At 43.1% G+C, this 22,992-nt stretch overlaps 1 protein-coding gene across 1 annotated transcript in view; it reads right to left on the bottom strand.

The window, feature by feature from the left end:
* LOC116885177 (autism susceptibility gene 2 protein homolog) overlaps window positions 1–22,992 on the bottom strand; it is a 486,489-nt gene that overhangs the window by 9,048 nt on the left and 454,449 nt on the right. The window contains exon 3 of the mRNA XM_032886391.1: window positions 9,368–9,469. Coding sequence (XP_032742282.1) covers window positions 9,368–9,469 — 102 coding nt within the window. The remainder of the gene's footprint in view (window positions 1–9,367; window positions 9,470–22,992) is intronic.

Genomic DNA, 22,992 nt, shown 5'->3' with positions numbered 1-22,992 from the left:
AAGAGTGTCTAACCCTGTTGCCATATTCAATATTCATTCCACAACTTCAGAATGGGACTGGAGATGATTAATTTCTGTGTCAACCTGACCAGGCAATGACTGGAGGGACGAAGATATTTGGTGAGACTTTTGACATGGCCTAGACGAGTTTGCGACTTAGATCTATAGAACATTCAAGAAAGCAGACAGCCTGCCTAAGGTGGATGGACAACACTTAGTCTCAGGACTAAGGAAAATGTAGGCTTGATGCTCCCTCAGGAAGAAATAAATTCCCCCTGAATATTTTCCAGCCATGGTATCAGTTTTCAACTGATTTCAGAAGTAAAAACCTTTCTGAGTTTGACATGTCAACCTTCTGAGGGCCCAGTCACCAACTGAAGACCTGGAGGCTTCTCTCTTTCTATCTTGTGAGTAAACTCATTCTGGATGAGAAAGAACAGTCTGCTGGTACTGGTCTGGTTGCCTCTGAGTCTGTGGGGGAGCACATGTTAATGCAGTGATCCTCTCTGAATACAGGAGCTCTGTGCTGTTTGTAATGGGTGCCCATGATCTGTTGTCCCCGGCTTGCTCCATTTCCTTAAATTTTCAACTTGAAACCCCAAGTTCTGACAACTTCTTCAATTATTAAATTTTGTATAAATACTTCCCCCTTGAATAACTCCTCATGAATATTGATACATTCAATTATTTCCCTTAACTTTTTCCTTCGTGACTAATCTAAGCCGGTTATGACGTCTCCTTGAGGAAGACAATCTCAACGTCCTGTGTCCAATTACATCTTCGTTGGCAATGTGGTTTGGGAATACTTGCTATGAAAAACCCAAGCACACCGGGTTAAGCTTTGCCTGTGAGTCAAATGTTGCAACTACATCAAGTTTGGGTTTGCCTGTTTCATTTTTTTTTCTTATTCTATTTTGCCTACTGAATTTAAAATGGTGAAGCTAGAACAATGGGATGTCTTGATTAGCATCACTTGAGACTAAACTTCCACTGTCTAAGTGTTTACAAATTCCACCATATGAGTGTCAAAGACTGGAGGGAATTTTTCGTCTTAGTTGAAAACACTGTAGTGAGTATTGCTGACTAACAGGGACCAGTAGACTCCCCAAAGTAGTGAAACTAAAAAGAAGAAGAAGAAGAAGAAGAAGAAGAAGAAGAAGAAGAAGAAGAAGAAGAAGAAGAAGAAGGAGGAGGAGGAGGAGGAGGAGGAGGAGGAGGAGGGAGGAGGAGGAGGAGGAGGAGGAGGAGGAGGAGGAGGAGGAGGAGGAGGAGGAGGAGGAGGAGGAGGAGGAGGAGGAGAGGAGGACGAGGAGGACGAGGAGGACGAGGAGGAGGACGAGGAGGAGGAAGAGGAGGAAGAGGAGGAGGAAGAGGAGGAGGAGGGGAGGAGGGAGGAGGAGAGGAGGAGGAGGAGGAGGAGGAGGAGGAGGAGGGGAGGAGGAAGAGGAGGAGGAGGAGAAGAAGGAGAAGAAGAAGAAGGAGGAGGAGGAGGAGGAGGAAAGAAAGAAAGAAAGAAAGAAAGAAAGAAAGAAAGAAAGAAAGAAAGAAAGAAAGAAAGAAAGAACAATATGAAAAGAGTTGTTTTTGGAGGAGGGGCTATCAGACAAGAGGGGTGTAGACTGATATTATCTGACAGAGGAAAGGTGAAGTTGCACTGGGATCTAGGAGCCTGGTTCAGTAGGTAGAATGTTTGCCCATCACGAACAAAGCTCTGAGCTCCAACAAGCATAGCACAAACCAGTCATGAGGACACACAAATGGTATCCCAGAAAGGGGGAAGTGGAAAAAGAAGGATCAGGAGTTCAAGGTCATCATTGGCTACCATGGTGTACAAAGAATAATACTCCCAGATAGTGCCAGAGAAGTTTCTATACACAGTACTGGGTGACCCAGTTGGAGCACACAAGGGTACCAGAGCTGAGAAGATAGAGTTAAGAATTTGAGAAAAGAATAAGGTTGTAGCTAAATAAAAACTGAAGAGGAGAAAGGTTCATGGTAATAGTAAGTAGCCAGATGTGGCCAACTATTCCACATTATCAAACTGAGTTAAACACACACACACACACACACACACACACTTTAAAACGTTCAAACAGATTTTGTGTTGAGCGATTATCACGGCATTCTGCTTCCAAACGCTGTCTACAGGACACAGGTTGGATACACCAGTGTGGCTGCCTCTTCTGACCTTCACACATGAACAAAGGTGGAGAATACTAGTCTAGGTGAGCTAAAGCACCTCGAGGACAAACCCTGAACAGCTTCCCAGCACGCCGAGGTAGGCAATCCTCCACATTCCCATCAACTCAAGGGGAAAATCCTTCCACGTTTACATGGTACAGGCGGCACGTTCACTCCAAAGAGAATTCCCTACCGACTAAGGTTCTTCTGCTGACGCACAGAAAGCACAGAAGGAAACCTTAAAAACGTGGGACTATTTTAAAGTTACAACACTGGTCAGAATAAGGAATAGCAACAGAAATAAAAAAAAAAATACGCGGCAACTTCAAGAAATAATGAATGCTGCTTCACATCCAGCTACAGCGTTAGTCAGGTCGGGAATGGCAGCTCAGTGTGTAGCGATGATCACCACACCTGCAGACAACCCAAGTGCAGTCTTTAGCACCAACTTTGGGTGACTCACGGCGGCTTTTAATTCCAATTCCAGGGACTCCGACACCCGACACCTTCTTCTGAATCCCTTGGGTTTCATCACACACACACACACACACACACACACACACACACACACACACACACACACACATTTTTCTAACTCACAGCCATGTAAAAAAGCAGAAAAGCATGACCATACAAGAAAAAATACTAAGGACAATGGACGTAATTAGCAGACAGAATATTACGAATTCTATTTCCTTGTTATTTATTATTAAAAAAAACAAGTCAGAATAAGCAAAATACAGGATAATTTGAAAATCGAAAGCCAAAAACAGTATTTTTTTTTCTTCGAAAACTGCATAGTGCTTGGCTTGAAACCCTAAGTCAAGCAAGCTCCCTGCCACAGAGCGACATCCCTACTTTTTATAAATTTTATTTTGAGACAAGCTGTTGCTAAATTCGCCAGGCTAGCCTTGAACTTGCAATCTTCGTGTCTGGGTTTGTAGGACAGCTGCGATGACTGGTGTCTCTCTAATTGCCTTCAGCTGGCCCTTGACTTCCTTCCCTGCCGCAGCTCCTGGAGTAGCTTGGATTATAGACATAAGCCACTTTACTGGGCTAGTCATTCATTTACTTTCCTTCTTTAATGCCATGTAGTAATCACCAACCAAACCAGTGACATCCTGCTGGGCGTCGACATTGAGAAGAATCAGGCTATTGTCAGGTGGGCTTGAAAATGAGATTGCTGCTGTGTCTACATAGCTTAGGCTGGCCTTGAACGGATGACCCTCCTACCTCAATATCCCATGTCTTGGCGATACAGGAATGTGTCACCTTTATCATGACGTTTTAAAAGTATATATCCATTTTGTACTGAATAGGAATCTATTTTAGATTTTTTCCCCCTCAACATGGTACAAGCCACAGTCATCTGAGAGGAAGGAACTGCAACTAAGAAATGTCTCCTAGGAAAGACGTTATTTTCATCGTTAATAATCTATATAATAGAGCCTGGCTTACTGCAGGCAGGGCCACTCCTAGACAGATGATCCTGGGTTATATAAGGAAGCAGGTTGGGCAAGCCATAGATGCAAAAGCCAATAAACAGCATTCTTCCACAGCCTCTCCTGCCTTTGGTGAGTTTCCTTCACGGTGCTATACCATTTAAAGGCCAAATACACTCTGTCTTTCTCAAGTTGCTTATGGTCATGGTATTTTATCACAGAAAACACCAATTACTTCTTGTGGCTGCGACTATTCCTATATGATATCAAATACCATATATTTCTTCTATTTCTTCTTTGGCTGATGGACAAACAGGTCATTTTCCTGTCTGGCTTCCATATATACCAAGTCTCAGAACTCAACATGAATTCTCTCTTCTCATTTTAAGTCTATGTTGAAAAGCAGACCAACTGGGCCATAAGGCCACAATGCATTTTAACCTTCAGAGGAACCTCTGAACGGATTCCTTTAGTGGCCATATGATATTGTACTCCTGTCAGAAACAAAAAAAAACCCACTCCTCCACGCACTGACATTCATTAGCTATTTTTCCTTTATTATAACAATCTCAGTAGGAGTAGGCGGATTCTCATCTTGCTTTTTAAAAAAGGGTTTATTCTGACTTTTAGTTAAGCGTACGTAGATGAGTCCGAGTGCCCTCCGAGCCAAAAGAGGGCGCTGTTTCTCCTGGAGCTGAAGTGCAGGGGGTTGTGACTGTACCAGATGGGCACTGTAAACCAAACACAGTCCGCTCAGAAGAATGTATGCTCACAGCCACTGAGCTGTATCTCCAGGCCCCTCACTTTGGTTTGCATTTGAGCCTCTAATGACTCAGGAATTGCGAATCTTCGCACCCTGTTAGCCACTCTCTGGAATTCTCGTTTGCAGCCACGTCTGTTGAAGCTCCCAGCGTCTTCTTGAAACAGGCTGTCCTTTTACTGTTGAATCACTCTGCATGCTCCAGATAATAAACACTTATGAGTTGTGTGATTTTCGTGTTCTTTCCCTGCCTATTGGCTTTTCCATCTCATGGTCGAGCCTCCTGAGGTACGAAAGTCCAGCGAACCATTTGCCTCTTGCTGTTCATGCTTTTGGTATGGTGCTTTTAACAACCCAGCGAGGAGTCATAGAGCTCATGAAGATTTAGCTGTTGTCGTCTGTGTACTTCACGGTTTTGGCTCCTAGGTTTGTGTTAACTGACCGTTTTGTGAAGAGGTTGGAATTTATTTCTACGAAAGTGGAAGCAGTTGTAAGGGCAAAAGTACCCGATCTTCAAAAAAATCAGTGATGACACTGAAATATCCAGGCTCCATACTAATACTAGCCCATTTACAACCCGTGGGTCCCTTCCGCTGCGGTCAGGTATCAGATGACCTACACATCAGACATTTACATTGCCATTCTTAACACTAGCAAAATTACAGTTATGAATTAGCAACAAAAACATTTTTATGGCTGGGGGTATCATCACAAGGCGTTAAAAGGTCACAGCTTAGGAAAGTGGAGAACCACTGCTCTAAGCCTGAAATGCTTCTAAATTCAGTATGACCTCAAATGCATAAAGGGTTGTGTGTGGGAAGAAACTCCTGTCTATAACCCCAGAATTTGGAAAGCTGAGGCAGGAGAGTCAGTGACTCAAGGTCATCCTTGGCTAACACAGCACGTTCAATGCCAAGCCACAATACAAAACACACACACACACACACACACACACACACACACACACACACACTCCCCCACATGCGAAAGAAAGAAAGAAAGAAAGAAAGAAAGAAAGAAAGAGAAAAGAAAGAAAAAACCCATATAACAAAATACCAAAAGAGCTAAATAAAAATTAAAAAACGTTAGGTATTCAAAATTGAGGTCAGCACAGTACTTATGATTTTGTTATGGTATAATTATATCATAAAACTAATTAAATCTACCAACCCCCTCTCCCCAAAAACCCGAAACAACAACAAAAATCCCCCAAACCTAGCATTCTAACACACAGAACTACACTGGTAGATACTGTTTATTAAATACTCTTTATTAGATAACATATTAAGGAATACTGTAAAAATAATACTATTGCTTAATCCCATTAATTCTTCTAAAAATTCAAAGTTCTACACACCAAACAACAAATTTTCTTTGGAAGTCTAACAAATTTTCTTTGTGTCTTGGTGCTGTCTCCTTTGTTTGACACAGGGAAATGTAACATCAAATAGTCATATCAAATATCAAGGTAAAACTATATTGAAAATTGTTAGGGTGACATATTTAATTACATGGACGAGGGTAGAATAATACATTATCATACAAAATGGGTCAGAATATTCACCATATGGAATCAGAGCAATTTGATGAAGTGGGTCAGAGTAAGAAGGGCGCCCACAGGATCATAAATTTGCATGCTTACTCACTCAGAAGTAGAATTCTTTGAAAGGATTACAAGGATTAGGAGGTACTGGCCTTATGGGAGGAAATGTGTCTCTAGGGGTGGGATTTGAGGTTTCAGTGGTACACAGCAGGCCCAGTGCCTTTCTGTCATTCAGTTACTTTTCTTGTGGATAAGGACATATATCTCAGCTCCTTCCTCAACGCCATCTCGGCCTGGCCCCATGATAACTGTCCCTCTAAATCCAGAAGGAAGACCTTAATTAAATGCTTCTTTTATAAGTATTGTCTTGGTCATTGTTTCTTTTAACTGCAACAGAACATTGACCAAGACAGCCAGAATAATAAAGCATTGCTTTTGGAAATGTGAAAGGGTCGTGCAGTAACATCAAATGGAAAGATGTGATGTAATATAGTATCATAGGGAAGGAGTCAGCATGATAAAGTATTATATGGAATATAGCATTGTCATTTGGTTTGATGCAGTTTTCTGCAGTCCTTGTTTTAGTTCATATTTCTTAGTAAAAACACTATGAAGTATAGAACCATGTCATATAAGTACTTCAAATCATATACATACACACACACACACACACACACACACACACACACACACACACACACGAGCTGCTGAGATGGCTCAAGGGTCAAGAAAGGTGCTTGCTACCACATCTAAGGACATCAAGACCCAAATGGTAAAAGGACAGAACCGATTCCACCAAGCTATCCTTTTATCCACATTTAGGCCATGTCATGTGGAACCTGGTACATGCACGAGTACCTTCATAAAAAATATAATTAAAACTATATACATGCACTAGTCCCTGCTTTTAACATTTAATGCTCAAAATATAATTCTCCGTATTTCCTAGAACAGAAATCAACAGTATTTTCTCTGCAACCCTCTAAGGCCTTGTTCATGACAACGACTGCTGACTTAGGGTGATGAGGAGAGGAGACCTTGACCTGGTAAAGGACCGTTTCTACATTCAATACTCACCATAGCTCTCTGGCTTTGTAATGCCTGAGAATGGAGACACATGAACCTATACCCTGCCCCCTCCTTCTAAAGTTAAGCACGAGATTTGTCATCCCTGAGACCCTCGATCCCCATGTGGAAATGTGAAGTTGTTTGCACTTTGTTCTAAGTTTTATCTCGAGCCCTGAATATCCAAACTTCCCAGAAGGAGATGGAGGGGGCTATTATCCTATTAACAAGATAGCTCCTTTCCCTTCCCAGAAGTTTGGGGTACTGACCAAAGGCTGAGTGCACTTTGCCTGGGAACCTGGGCCTCTTAACTTTCTTTGATGCCGCTTTCTCCTTTACCCATGTGACTACTTACGAACCGTATGACTCTCTGTCTTCTCCTCCCTTCCCCTCCTCCTGGAAGCATAAAGGTCCATCTGGCCGGAATCAATCTATCCTAATGAGACACGTGTGCTCCCCTCTTCGGCCATCAGACTATTGAAAGAATGGACCCCAAGAGACTAGATTCTCACTTCTGGGATTAGAAAAGCCTATACAGCCTGCAGGCCAGCTAGAGGAACTTGCTTGCTTGACAAGACATTAACAAGTGACCTTGCAGGGGAGACCTGGAGCACATGGGAAGACTATACCTGGCTAGACTGCTTAATTAATCCATATTCCTTTCCTTCTATCTCAACCATACCTACAATGACTTGGAGGTATTGCTGGATCTCTTTATCCCTCTTCGATGTGGCCACAATGAATAAATCTTATTATGATTTTCATGATTAATTTGGCTCCTTTTAATTGGCTTAACTGAGGCCAGGTGAGTGAACCTGGACTGTTAGGGTACAGGCCTGCATCTGCAGAAATTTACATCTTGCCTCCTGTGTTGTTTTTCTCTACATATCTAATAAAACTGTCCTTGAGATGTCTTTTGATTCCTGGCTAACTTCTTTTATTTAGAAAACTGTGAACCCAAAAAGGGTTTCCTTGGTAACATGGTATATTGGGGGACGGGGCCAGAAATCTGGACTGCAGGTACATAAGGTCTACAGGAAAACAGATACACCCAGGTCTTAGTGACAAGGTTTCCAAATTAGAAATCTGTTAGGAATTTTATTAGTAACTCCCTTTCTTGCCAAGTACCTGACTGGACAGACGTCCCGTGTTAACAGAAGAAAACCAGCAGAGGTGGACTGGACTGTTCCCAGACTCCAAGATGGAACTTACTAAGGGCCTCAGCATAGCACCATGGTGCGACCTTGCAGGTGTTCAGATAAAAACATTACCAGTTCTATTGGTTTTCTTTATTTCATGTATTTATTTAGTCCGGACGAGTGAGCTTGACATAGTAGTACATACATTTCAAGAGCTGGCTTTTCCTCTACCTTGTTGGCTCTGGGAAGCAAACTCATGTCTTCAAAGCAAGTGCTCTTACTACTGAGCCATCTCATGGGCCCATCTCCTGTTTCTGAGGGAAGAAATATTCCCACCTCCAGTATACAGTTTCCCCACATTCATACAGTTTATGTAGGAAAGCTGTATGAATGTACCTGTGTACATTCCCAGGTACTGGAGTCCATAGGAGTGTAGATGTAGAAGCCAATGCTGACACTAGGTATCTTCCTCAATTGCTTGCTTATTCATTTATTTTTATTTTATGATTCATATATAGATAGACACACATAGACACAGACACACACACACGTATGTGTGTGTGTGTCTGTGTGTGTGTCTGTCTATCTATCTATCTATCTATCTATCTATCTATCTATCTATCTATCTATCTATATCCCTCCCTCTCTCTTTCCCTCCCTCCCTCTCCCCCTCCCTCCCTCTCTCTTTTCCTCCCTCCCTCCCTCCCTCCGATGGAAACAAGAGTGCCCTGGAACTGTAGTCTCAGATGATACTGTGAGCTGTACTGTGGGTTTGCTAGGAGTCAAACACAGGTCCTATGGTAAAGCAGTCAGCGCTCTTAACCACTAACTCATCTCTCCAATTCCCAATCTCTATTCTTTGAAGCAAAGTTTTTCACTGACCCCCGAGCTGGCCTTTGTGGCTCTGAGACAGCTTTTTCCAGGGATTTATTATCTGTAACTTGTAAGCCCTGAGGTTACGGGTAGGATCATAAGCCCACTGGGTCCTGGGAATCTGAATTCTAGTTTCCGGCTTTTACAAGGTTATCCACTTCTCCATCACCGAAACCCCATAAGTTGTTAAAATACATTTTAGGTCATTCTACATTTTGGGGTGACAGAAAGACACACAAACACGTATACCAAGAAGCATGCCTAACACGGCGACTGCCGTGAGCCACCTGAAGGGACGGCACGAGCCTTACACCATGAGGGCTTCGTAGCGGTCCAGGAGTTGTCTGATGCATTTTAAACTTACATCGCTGAGCCTCTCCCGAGAGCTGCTCCTCTGGAAACCCTTGGATTCTCCACTAGCGCTTTCGCTGTCGCTGTCCCTGCAGCTGTTCTGTCCTGGCTTGAGCTGAAGGTAACAGAGAAAAGCAAAACAGGACAAAGTCAGAAGGATGCTCACACACACCTGCCTTGGCTCATGAGCTTTGAACCCGGGGCACTGCCAACCTAACATCCTATTTCATTGAAACTTATAAAAAATTCTCTGTATGTATGCACGTGTGTTTATGTATGTATGTGTGTATGCGTGTGAGTGAGTCTACGAGTGGATGCATGTTTGTGTGGTATGTATGTGTGTATATGTATGCATGTTATTTGCACGTGTGTATGCATATGTGAGTGCGTATATGTGAGAGAGTGTATGCATGTCTATGTGTGTACACTCACACATGTGTGCAAGTCTGTGGAGGCCAGAAGAGGCACTGGGTCCTCTGCAGTCCATGGACTTGCAGGTGGTTGCTCTGAGCTCCCCCATGTGAGTGCTGAGACCCGAACTTGGGTCCTCTACAAGAACAGTTACGGACTCTTCAGTGCCTCTCCAAACTCGTGTTCGTTACGCAGAGTATCAGGTAGCCCAGAAAAGCCGAACTTTCACCAGTAACAGAAGGCAATTTAAACTCCCAGTCCTTCTGTCTCTACTCCCCCTCTTTAACATCTCACTTCTTTATTTTTGTCTTTGACACAGGGTTCCACGGGGCGGAATGACCCAGAACTCATTACGTATCTAAGCATGGCAATCTTCTCGTGACTGCGTGAATTAAAAGCATCAAGCATCACCACACCAGGGCTATGCAGTGCTGGGATCGAACACGGAGGTTTTGTGCATACTTTCTTTCAAGTAATCCATGTAGCATGACGGACGAACCGGCCTTCAGCCCTTGCTTGGATTCATCCCATCCGCACAGGCAGTGTCACCCAACCCCCAAACTGAGCATTCTTTCTTCCAACATCTCAATAAAGCCATTTCTTTTTATTACTTTCCTCTAAAGCCCCCTTTCCAGTAAGTCTTCTGGGACAGAGCTCAAAACATAGGGCTCATTTTACTTTCTATCCCCCCAAGCCTGAGGTCTGAGTTTTCTCCAATATTAATGTGAAACGTACTAATTCTGACATAATGCACATGGGGAGCACTAGGACCCTTTTCTTATCAGTGTGTTATAGTCAGAATCGGGTCTCCTCAAATGGCCGTCTTCTTCCTTTTGAGAAAGCAAGGATTTGAGGTCTGGGAGGTAGCACACTAGGTCAGGTGTGCTATGATACTGCACCTTGAATGTGAGATCTTATCAAATGAGCTTCCTTTCCAGGCCTATTAATTAGAATACATTAAAAACACTTACTACATTTACTTATCTGTGTACACGCGCAGTAGGGAGAGGTACACTGGGCTCTAAGGATTTAGGCCAGAAAATACCTCACGAGTCAGTTCTCTCCGAGATCAACCCTGCAGGTCCTAGTAATGAAACCCAGGTCTTCAGGCTTGGTCTAACTCCTCTCACCCACTATAATTTTCGAGTGCAAGAAAGAAGCAGTGTGGCGACAGTCAAACCTGCACAGAGAACACATGCTCTGCTTCATGAGCAGCAACTTATTAAGCACTGGCAATATTGTTCGATCATAGAATAATTGCACAAAAGCCTGGGTTTGATCCTTTGCACTTCAGAAACCCCGCACGGCCACGCCCGTCCCTGTAACCCCAGTGCCAGGAAGTGTAGGCAGGGCTAATGGTAGTTCAAGGTCATCCTTGCTACACAGCGAGGTCAAGGGCAGCCTGGCATACATGAGGCCCTGTCTCAAAAACAAGACAAGATGCATCGATTAACTAAATTCTCATCATGAACAGGCATAACCATTTCCAATCAGGGATGAGAAACAAGAAAAGATGAACTCAGAGTTAGGTCAAAACCTAGGACCCAAACTCATGACTCTATTCCAGATTGCTAACTGGTTTGATACTCAGTGCCCAGTTCGATGTGCACATAAAACACACAAGTCACCATTCTGCAGGGTCATCCCATTCCCTCTGTATTTTAGTAAGTCTAGGGAGATGGCTGGCCAACTTACAGATACCTGCAAGCTGTACTCTAACCAGTATGTCCACCCACACATACTCACAAACAAGCAAGTGTAATCAAAATTAAAAAAAAAATCAAGGAATAATTCTAATATACCACTAGCTTACCAGAACCTGGGCATTGCAAGTAGGCCCTTTTCCATGCTGGTTCATGAAAGGGGAATGGCTTTACAACAAGGCCCACAACACACTTCAAAGGCTCCGGTGTCAATGATCTGACTAAATGTTGATCTGGGCTGAGGGCAGAACCCAAAAGGGAAAGCAAGGAATCATCCCCCTTGCATTCCCGAGGCCCTGACAGCAAACACACTTAAGTGAATTCTGTTTGGAGAACTGCACAGAAAATCCACCCCTCCCGGGCTACCCCTTTCTTCCTCCAAAGCCCGGCTCAAATTTAAAGGAAACTTAGGATTTTAAGCTGTCAGCCGGCTCAATATTTCAAAGGCGCGGAGTGACTACCCTAAGTGCTGAAGCTAAACCAGGAGATTTCAGCGAAGACGTGCTCGTCCCTAATCCCACGAATATATTTTGAAGCTGGTATTTTCGGGCACAACCAACGGATCATTTGGGGGAGGGCAGCCTAAGTAGCTGAGAAGTTGTAATCCTTCGCCTGGAATTCCCAGCTATTACCTACAAGCAGGAGACACCACAAAGGCCAGGTGCGAGCTTAAACATTTAAAGACCTGAGAAAAATCAATCTGCTTCCATTGATTTGTCCCAACATCCGCGGTGGCCAGTATAGGAAAGCTTTTGCTCTTAACACAGGCAGTGAGAACTCTGACCAGCAAGCTCTACATGTTTATGATCGTGTTTACATGAAGGGTCCCGCAACGCATTCTCTAATTTCACTGGAGGCAACTGGGTTAGAGCAAACTGAACCGAATGAGGGAGTGGGTATCTGGCATGGGTGGTAGTAATGCCATCAACAGAATTATCTTTTATAAAACATACGACGCCAAGTTTTCTTTCCATTAGATTTCACTGTGGAAAATATGTTCTCTGCTATTCGGAAACTGTGAACTCGGGAGACTGTCAGCTGCTCTGAGTGGCTTGCCTGGTTAATCCTGATTGTCAACTTGATGCGATTTAAAACGACGGAGAAACAATCTCCTGGGCGTGCCTGGGAGGGGGTTTCTAGACTGGGTTAAAAGGGGTGGGAAGCCCCACCATGAATATAGGTAACATCTATTTCAGTCATGGAAGGAATAAAAAGGAGAATGAGAGAGGGCTGGTGTAATGGCTCAGTTGGCAAAGGTCTTGCCAGGCATACATGGAGATGTAAGTATGGGGTCCAAGAGCCTAAGTAGAAGGCCAGGCATGGGCACATGCTCTTCTGATTACCGGGCTGGGGAAACAGAGATGGGAGGATCACTAGGACCTTCTGGCGAGCTGCTCTTGCCAAATCAGCAGGTTCTGGGTTCAGTGAGAAAAGAAGGGGGGAGGGAACAAAGAGAAGGAAACTCTGGATACTATTTTGGTGATGTGCTGTTGAAGTTTGGTCTTTTGCAATGTCAAACACCGGTTGCTCCCAGAGACCATAGGGAGATTCAAGTGACATATGACCTTGTCCCCCCCAACAGTTATCCCTGACTGGTAGCCTATATCTTGGCAGAAAAGACCTAGGCAGGATTTAGGGTTCCTGGGCTTGGGTTTGGAGGAGAACCATGACAGAAAAAAAAAAAAAAGGTGGAGTGAGAAGAAAGATGACATTAGCTTTGAATCAGAAAAGCATGGCCCACAGTGGGCCGGCCCACTGCAGTTAAGAATAGCCAGATCAAACATAGTAATTAATAACTCAGGGTTACTGATGCAAAGCAGAGTCTAAGCGCATAGAGGATAAATATATGCACAGCACCGGATTATACATAGAAAGCTCATGTGTGTCCTTTACCTGAGAACTGAATAATCAAAGGTGGGGTAGAAATACCAGATTCTGATTAAAACTATCCGACAACAACATGCCTACAAACATTTAAGGTTAATGATTCAGACACTGCTATTCTCTTAGAAACTGGAAATTACAGAACTGCTTCTGCTTGTCCAACACATACATGAGTCAACATTTGAAGCAGTACAATGGAGTTCCAGTATAGACAAGGTAGCAGGTAAACAAAATAAGAAGAGGGAAATGAGCCAAGATCAACCTCACTGTACAGTTACGAACATAAACAGGAAGGAGTTAGGCGATCACAACTCACTGACTGACTCAAACACCTTACAAGCAGGGAAGTAAAGAATTCCACCACATAGGGATCAGAGAAGCATGGGGCAGAAAGTACACAACTTCCATAGCAAGTATGATTCTGAAACAGCTTTCATCTCAAAGAGGATGAGGGATAATTCATTCTAGAGCCAAACATGAGTGACCACAGACTGCGGACACAGATTTAAGTTCCCACAAATTCCATGTTCTGACATGGTGACAGTTTGATGAACACTTCATTGTAACGGAACAAAAGAGGTCGTAACTCAAAACGCTTTTCGAACACATGGGTAGAAACTTCAGAATAGTCCTCTCAGCCATAGGCCTCCAATGTCATCTGAATGGGTTCTTAGTCTCGACTGACAGAAACTAGAGACTTGTTTCTACATTCCAAGGGATTTACCTAATGCTCACGAATATGTCAGAGAGGACACAAATGAAGAGCACAGCAGCAAAGGGCTACTAAGGAGGCTACAGACAGCCTGAGGTGATTTGGGTCTGGACTTGCAACACTGCAGACTCTCCACATCTCGGAAGTTCTAATCCGACATTTTTCTTCATACAACTGCACTCAAAATAAACAAAGGTGGGAAGAACTGAGCTGAAAAGTAGGCAAGGCACCTCAGTCAGTCGCCATGGGGCAAGCTCGCTCTTCACTAGATCTGAGCGAAGACTAAAATATTGCTAAAGTTACCTGTGGTGATTAAGAATGACGACACTACAATATTATGAAAGTGCTATATGAATTATATACATGAAATAATTATATACATGAAATAATTAATTGTTGAGGTTATACCATAAGGTTTCACTATCATCTTCAGATTACAGAATTGAGCTACAGTGTGTGTGTGTGTGTGTGTGTGTGTGTGTGTGTGTGTGTGTGTGTGTGTGTGTGTGTGTTCTGAGACAGGGTCTCAAACTCACGATGTAACCAAGGAAGACCCGGAACTCCAGATCCTCCTGCCTAAACATCGCAAGGGTTAGGATTAAAGATGTGCACCACAATGTATAAACTATCAAGTGTCTAGAATTCACACTCATTGTCTATCCTTGTTTAAAAGAATTTCTTTCGCTATTATGTGTATGTGTGAATTTCTGCTTGCCTGTCAGAACATGGGCATGTGGGTGTCCATGGACGCTAGAAGAGAATATCAGATCCTCCAAAGTTGGAGCCGTGGACCACCTGGTATGGGTCCTTGGCACTCAAATTCAGTCCTCTGAGAAGCGTAGCAAGCACTCTTAACCCCTGAGGCATCTCTCCAGCCCCATGTCAATTTCAATTGAAAGATCAAGAGTATACAGAATTTGTTATGATATAAAAGACTTGGGTTGACAACGATCAAAAATTATATGATATGAACACTGACACCAAGTTTCTTCCCAACTTGCCATAGTTTTGGACTGAGTTCATTTCACATCAGATCAGAAATAAAAACCTCGTTACAGTGAGGGCTTCTCCGCTCTCCATAGCTATCTTTTTAAGTGACATTTGTAGTCAACTTATCATCTGTGAAGGACGACTTGGGGGAAAGCTGTGTTATCTCAGGGGAGACAGAGTCCAATTCACATCCCAAGATCTGTGATCAATTTCTTAAATGTTGAAGACATTTAAGTATGCCAAAATGCAGCTTCTAGAACACTCCTAGAATACTTTGTTATAGATGTGTATCTCCCCAAAATACATAAATTGAATACCCAAGCCTTGGTACTTCAGAGGGATGATGTACTAATTGGAATGATAAAATTTAGAGAAGGTCACTGGGGTAGCACCACGGGGCATCAGCATGTTCTCAAAAATTCACTTGTTGAGAATTTAATTGCTTGATCAATAGTTTTGAAAGGTGATGTTACGGTTTGAATGACAACTGGTACTCATAATCTCTCCACTGTGAACACTTGATCACTGTCTGGCTGTACAATTTGAGCAGATAATGGACCCATTAGGCAGAAGAACCAAGAGGGAATAAGGGTATCCCTAGAGTCTGCCTTTGAGGGGCTATAACATCTCTTCGCTTCCTTTTCTCTCTCGCTGCTTCCTCTGATCTCTCTGCTTCCTGTTCCTGTAGCCATGGCTTCTCCATCACTATGGATCCTGTGCCTCTCTGGAACTGTAATCTAAAATGAACCCTTTTTCTCTCTAAGCTGCCTTTTTGTCATAATATGGGGAAATAGCTAATAGAGGTAGGAAACGAGGAATCGTCACAGGTGAAATGATGTCACACATACCCTGACAGATATGGTTAGTGCTGGATTGGGTGTGCTGTAAGTTCAACCCATCTAACCCCTCCTTCTCCACCTGGTTTGCTTCCATATTTTAAGACACAACACTGGGCCCTCTACCAGATGCTCTACCCTGGGCTCTGACACCTCCTGCCCCACAGAACCTAGTAAACGTCCACAACTGATTATTAATGTAGTTTATGGAACTCTTTTTAGGATGGGAGAAAATAGACTATAACAAGCACGCAATATTCTTTTTAAAAATTTTTATTGGTTATTTTATCTATTTACATTTCAAATGTTATTCCCCTTCCTCGTTTCTTCTCTACGAACCCCCTATGCCCCCTCCCCTCTGCTCCTATGAGGGTGTTTCCCCCCAAGTCCCCCACTCCATCCTTGTTGCCTATGCTGGGGTATCGAGCCTTCACAGGACCAAGAACTTCCCCTCCCATTGATGCCAGATAAGGCCGTCCTCTATTCTGACGAGTGCCAAAAAATATTAAAGCAGTATCAAGAGACATGCGAGGATCTCTAAACATAGAAGAAATGGCCACCTGACACAGGCTAAAGGCAGTCACCTACAAGACAAGCACAGAGGCCCACCAGACAGCCAACTGGCACAAACCCTGGCATTGGCCTTTTCTTTTGTGTATAAATTTTGGATCTCAGAGGATGGATTGTATTTAGACTCTTGTACAGACCAGCCAAGCTGTTCACTACTGAGATGTATCGTCAGCTTCAAACTTAGACTATGAGCCTCCAGAGCTCTGTGAGATACAGACTGTACCATTTGTTATAGCATCCATGGCAGGTGAATACAATCCTTTAGGATACAAACAGCCTGGTTTCATCCCACCAAAAAACAAAACAAAGACGCCAACCTAACAGGACTTGTTTTTCTATTTTCTTGCTTCCTTTGTTCCTTCCTTCCTTCCTTCCTTCCTTCCTTCCTTCCTTCCTCCCTCCCTCCCTCCTCCTCCTACTCCTTCTCCTCCTCTTCTTCTCTCTTCTCCCTCACCTGAAAGATTATAGTATGTGTCCCCTTTCTCTCCCTCTTTGGCCTACGTCAATGTCCCTTTACTGTCTTAAGATTGGTTCTGTCACGTTCCTCAACGCTGTGACAAAGGCATTTCCTCCACTTCTCTACCTAACTGGTTAAAAGTGAAAATGAGCTCATCTAATGCCAAATACAATCTGCCCTCTCCTCCCACTCTACGTGAATGGCTACTCCGAAGGACACCAATGAACAGGTTTTAGTTAGAATTCCACTGTTCCCTGCTTGTTTTTTTTTTTTTCTTGCAATTTGAGGCAGAATCTCATAGAGGCCAGGCTGCTGTCAACTTACTACATACCCAACTTTAACCTTGAACTTCTCCTCCTCCTGCCGTTACCTCCTGAATGCAGATTATTTAGGAATGCACCACCAAAACCCAGGTTATCAGGGGCTGTGGACAAAACCCTGAGCTTCACAAGTCAACAGCACTGAGTCCCATCCTTGTCCCTGAAGGATATAGAAAAACAGAAGAGCTGACCATGGCCGCTGACCCTTCTCTCCTGCAGCTCTGTCCCATATCTGAGGATGCTTCAGTAGACGTGTGCCTCTCAGGTCAACCTGCATCCTCCAACCTTATTTGGCATCAGCCATCTGCCTACTTTGCCAAATGCACTCAATTCATGCAGAGGTGAGCCCAGAGGTGACCCCAATGCACGGTTGATAATGTCTGGGCTGGGGGTTAAGGGCCATGCAAGGCTGTTTTTCTCACACGTGTCAATAAGCTGACTGGCAGGTAACTCTTTCACTTTTCACTTTCATTCTGAAGGAAGCTCATCCTTCAGAATACACCGTGACACATTTTGTTCTGGAAAACAGAGATCATGTGTAATTTAAGTCCTTTCCAAGAGTCAGGTGTAGCAAAAATAAACAGGAAAGTAGTTTATAATCACCATGCGTTTAAGGGAAATCATCATTCTGGCATTTAAGGTTTTAAAAAGTACTTGTTCCGTAAAAGGTCAAAAACCACTAACAGAAGTTAATGGTTCTCTGAGTGTTACATGTGCTTACTGACAAGATTGCCACTCCAACGACTTCGACGATGTGAAGCATTTAGGATTCCTCTTTACTTTACTAACAGGTTTTAAACTTTTTTTCCCTTGTTTTGCAATAAACCAATCCAGCTGGAAGTTTTCTCCAGGCAAGTCTAAAAATGGTAGAACCCTGCAAAAACATGTACGACAACGCTCCTATGTGAGTCTTCATTCAATCCTCCGCACATTGAAAACTTAATGCAGAAAAAATTCTGTTTACAGGGCTGAGAATGCACCTTGGTGATTAGAGTCTTGACAGGATCGGGAAGCCCCGTGTTCCAACTCCAGGACTGCATGTATCAAACTAGGCACGGAGGTGCATTCTCCTAATCCACCATTTGCTAGGTGGAGGCAGAAGGGTCACAAGCTGCAGAGAATCTTTGCACGTTCAAGGTCATCTGTAACTGCCTAAGACAATGTCTACCCCAAAGAAAAAGATCAAATACTAATTCCTCGATGTGAGTAGCAGTATTTACAAAAGTAACCTGGTTGGCTATAAAAATACAATGTGGTCTTCCTCAGGAGAACTATTGAAGCCAGACGGAGAGAAGGGAGGGGTTGTCTTGTCATATTGCAGATACAGTTTACCTGACTTCTCGTATACACATTCCTCCGGGTTGGGATGCGTTCTCACGAACAAGTCACTACCTGAATTTACTCTAGGGTAAGGTGGAGTCTTTGCCACAGTGAACAGGACGAGCCTCAAACCCTTCATGGGCTTCAACACTATCTATCTTATCAGCCTGCAAATGGAAGGACCCACATTATAGAGTCAGGGTACTGTATCTAAGTACACAGCCATGTAGCACTGATGTTTCCGAAGACAGTTAAAAAGTGCATCCCCAGTTATAACCTAGGTAAAATACGAGGGGGATGGGTGACCAGAAGGGGCCGCAGTGAAAATGCTTCTATGCTCCATCAAGTTGACAAAGCGAACTGGGACAGGCAGAATGTACAGGCATTTGGGTCTTAACCCAGTGGGCAAGGCGGGTAACTGAAGGGCGTGTTCTCTGTCCCTGACGCAGTGAGGGCAACAAAGATTCTTCTCAGTGTTACCAAAAATGTCACAAAGGCTTCAGGCAATCAAACCAGGAAGAAATTTATCCACCTCAAAAAATTTTTTTCGAAGGCTGGAGAGATGGCTCGGCGGTTAAAAGCATGGACTGTTTTTCCAGCGGTCCTGAGTTCAATTCCCAGCAACCCCCTGGTGGCTCACAACCATCTGTGAAGGGATTTGGCGCCCTCTTCTGCTGTGTCTGAAGACAGTGACAGTGTACTCATGTATACTCATGTACTCACGTACATGTATAAATATTGTTTTTAAAAATAAATAAAAATAAAATGAGGCTGTTCTGCATTGGGTGCTATGCACTGAAACTTGTGCACATCAAGTGCACTTCTCGAGGAACCCAGACACAGAAAGAAGAGTCTTTGTCATGAAAACTGCAAAGTATAAACTGAATCTGCACCACCCAGCAGTGAGCATTTGTAGCTTGCACAGGACGGTAGGAGCCAACAGATATCTTTAAACTTTAAAAATCGAAAATAAAACAATCCAAAACAGACAACAACAACAACAACAAAAACCTCAGCTTTCTGTCCTTCTAGACGCTATCCATCTAACCTCTAGGCTGGAAAGATGGTTCGGCCGACCCAGGTTCAATTCCCAACACTCAAACTGCAGCCGACAGCCAGAGCCAGGTAATCTTCTGCCCTCTTCTGGCCTTTGCAGACATTGCATGCATATGGGTTTTTTTTTTCATATATGACATCATTCACGCCATAGACATAAAATGAAACTGAAATGCTTATGATGTCATAGATCCACCCGCCTCTACCTTCCAAGTGCTAAAATTTCAAGCATGCATCATTATACGTAAGGTTTACATTGTGCTTAGGATAAAACCCAGGGTCTCATAAATTCTGTGCAAGGGATCCACCAACAGAGCCATAGCATCAGAGGCTCAGTCGTGATGTTGGATATAAAATTATCAGTGTGTGTGAGTGTGGACTTGGACATTATCGGAACTCAAACAGCAACCGGCATAGTGGGCTTTCTCAATGCATCATGGGAAGAACAGTCAATTTGGCTTCTAAATTTTAAACTCTCTACAAAGAGTTGGAGAAAGAAGAGGGCAGAGGGGAGAAACAGAAGGGGAGAGCAGGAGGGGATCTAAAACACCCACACCGGGTTTATATAAGAGAAGACAGATCAGCGATTCAGAGCATGGGTATGCTTTAAAATTCTTCGCCATTCCAAATTCCCAATACTCCGAACGGATCAAAGTTTTACACATCATTCCTCAAAAAGAGGGAGAAGAAACACAAATTAATAACTATTTAAGCATTCTGTTTCATCATGATAACAAACAGATGGTTTTAATATTCTAGAGGCTAATTCCTGAACAATTAAAAACACAGCAAGACATTAACATCTAATGAAACATTTTAACTACCAGTGTATGCATCTGCCATTAATTCCCACACAGCGAGGTCTTGGATCTCCTCAATCTGTTCTTTATTAAGGAAAGTTTCTCCACTCTGAATTTAGTGAAGTAGAGAATTAACAACTGTTTGTAATCAGCAATCAGCAGGATATTTCGCCAATGTGTACTGAAACTGCGTACACTATCAGGCTTGAATTTATTCTTATGGTGGCTTTGATGTACACACGCTTGAGAGTTAACAAAACCAACTTTCCAGTGGAGAATTCCTCCTCCCGAACACAAAACAAAATGAACCCAGCACCAACTTTGATGTACGACGGAACCCCTGACCGAGCTGTGACCAGAAAACGTGCACGCATTGAACAGATCAACTAACTTGTGATTCGAATTGCCCAGAAATTGCCTAGATGGTAACGTCTACCACTGGAATTATGTGAAGCCAACTAGGACAAGAACAAAACAGAACTGGACATGCTACATCCTCCCATCCACAGGGTTAACATAAGATAACCAACATTCACAAATGTTGGATATCCTGAAAAGTAACTTTTTCAATAATTGCACATAACTCAATCTTATTATTTATTTGAGTGTGTGTGTGTGTGTGTGTGTGTGTGTGTGTGTGTGTGTGTGTGTGTGTGTGCAGTGACTTCCAGGGCCAGAAGAGGGTGTGAGATGCCCTGAATCTCAGATTACTAGCACCTGAAAACCATCTGACATCAGCATATGGGAAACTAATTGATTCACAGCAAGAGGGCTACACCCTACGCAACAGCTGAGTCTTTCCTTTAACCCCATAGTTTCTCTGAAAAATTCTCTACAGAATTTTTTTCAGGTGTTTCCCTTACAGACAAGAAATATGAGCAATGGAGTGGGAAGTTGATGATAGAACACACGAGGATCATTGATCTGGGTGACCACACCCGTTTCTCCGTGCTACATGTTTCTTCCCTATCTGTCCATGCAGTATTTCACCATGTTAGGCTTAAGTGGGGTTCAACAAATTGATACCTGGTATTTGTATAAGATTATTTTTAGACTAGACTCTGAGTCATTCCCAAAACACTGTGTTGTCAGCACGTGTAACATCATAATGGACACGCAACACAGACACATCACAACTAGGCGCAGTGACGTGAATACTGCATAGGGATTTTTATTCGCTGTCCAGGTATTTATGGTAAACAATTACAGATTTGTACGGGAGTAAAGGAAATTGCATACGGATACAGTGGAAGTGTGTGCATGTGCACGCCTGGGTCTGCGTGCTTAACGAGAAGACTCCTGCTGTGTACTCTTGCCTACACATCAAAGCAAGATGCTCCTGCCTCATCCTTGATGGGGCTGCAATTCCAGGTGTCACCACATTTGGCAATTGTATCTTAATTAGCTGTGTTGTAATAACGTCTCTCGATCCTGAAGGATGAATACATGATTTGCTGAGGCAAAATCTTCATATATAAATTATGGTAATATAAAAAATAACTGGAATAGTATTCTCTAGAAGGTCTTCAAAGAATGACTTAACCACTGAAGACTCTGTTCTCGCTTTTCCTTACACAATGGTCTGAGTGAGGAGCAAGCTGGTCTGGAAGACATGGTAGTGCTCCAGCCTCAGCATCTCAAGTACTAGGATAGCATGTATGCTCAGTGAGGTCTTTAAAAGACATTTATGCAGTGGAGAAGGCGCATGTTGAGAGGGCCAGCAGTCAAGAATAAACTTTCATTAATTTAAGTCATCTGAAGAAATACGGTGGTACAAAATGAAATTTTGTGAAAAAATATAATCAAATGAGATCAATTTTATTGCTTACTCAACTTTGTGAAGTCTGTGGTTCTTTACTTAGTTTATAACTCGGGCATTGCTGAAACTCAAAATACTCCTGTCTTAGCAGTCATCACCAGACCCTCCTTTCTGTGGTGCTAGGGATGGGAGGCAGGGCTTCGTGAAGGCTGTGTGAGCCTTCTAGCAGCTGAGCTCCATCCCGAGCTAGACACAGACGTAATTCCCAGTCTCTAAAAAGAGTCCCCGAGGCCACGTTAAAAAGTCATCTTAGAGATGCAACCTCTACCATTTTGCAGGGGGCTGGGGGGGTGGGTTACTGCCTGATTTTCTTTTTTACATTTTATTTATTTTTTGGCAGTTCTTATGAAAATTCATAAGCCAGATGGCATTCAATAAATGTAAAGAGCTCAAGAATTTGGTTTTATAGAAAAACATCAATTAACACAGGAAAATTAGCAATTAAGAAATCATTATACAACATATATCAATATTACTAACGAGTGCACATATACACTAAAATTCCACAGGAACTCTTCTAAAGGCTGACAGATCTGAGGCACTGCTACTTCCTCCCAAAGGCTTACCTCACCCTCATCATAGCCGTCCCCCCTGGCTTCACACTCTATTATCTTCCTATTAGAACAGTCTTTTCCCGGATCTCCTCAGCTATTGACCTCTGACCCGTATCAATCGCTACTGCTTGCTATTTTAAAACTTTTAAGCCCCTCCTCCTTCCTCTGTACATACAACTTAGTTTGAGCCTCTTTAAATAAAAGAA

The sequence above is a fragment of the Rattus rattus genome, chromosome 16, assembly GCF_011064425.1.
Source record: "Rattus rattus isolate New Zealand chromosome 16, Rrattus_CSIRO_v1, whole genome shotgun sequence".
NCBI lineage: Eukaryota > Metazoa > Chordata > Mammalia > Rodentia > Muridae > Rattus > Rattus rattus.
Note: the sequence above shows the minus strand (reverse complement) of the source record. Positions and strands in the feature narration are given on the sequence as shown.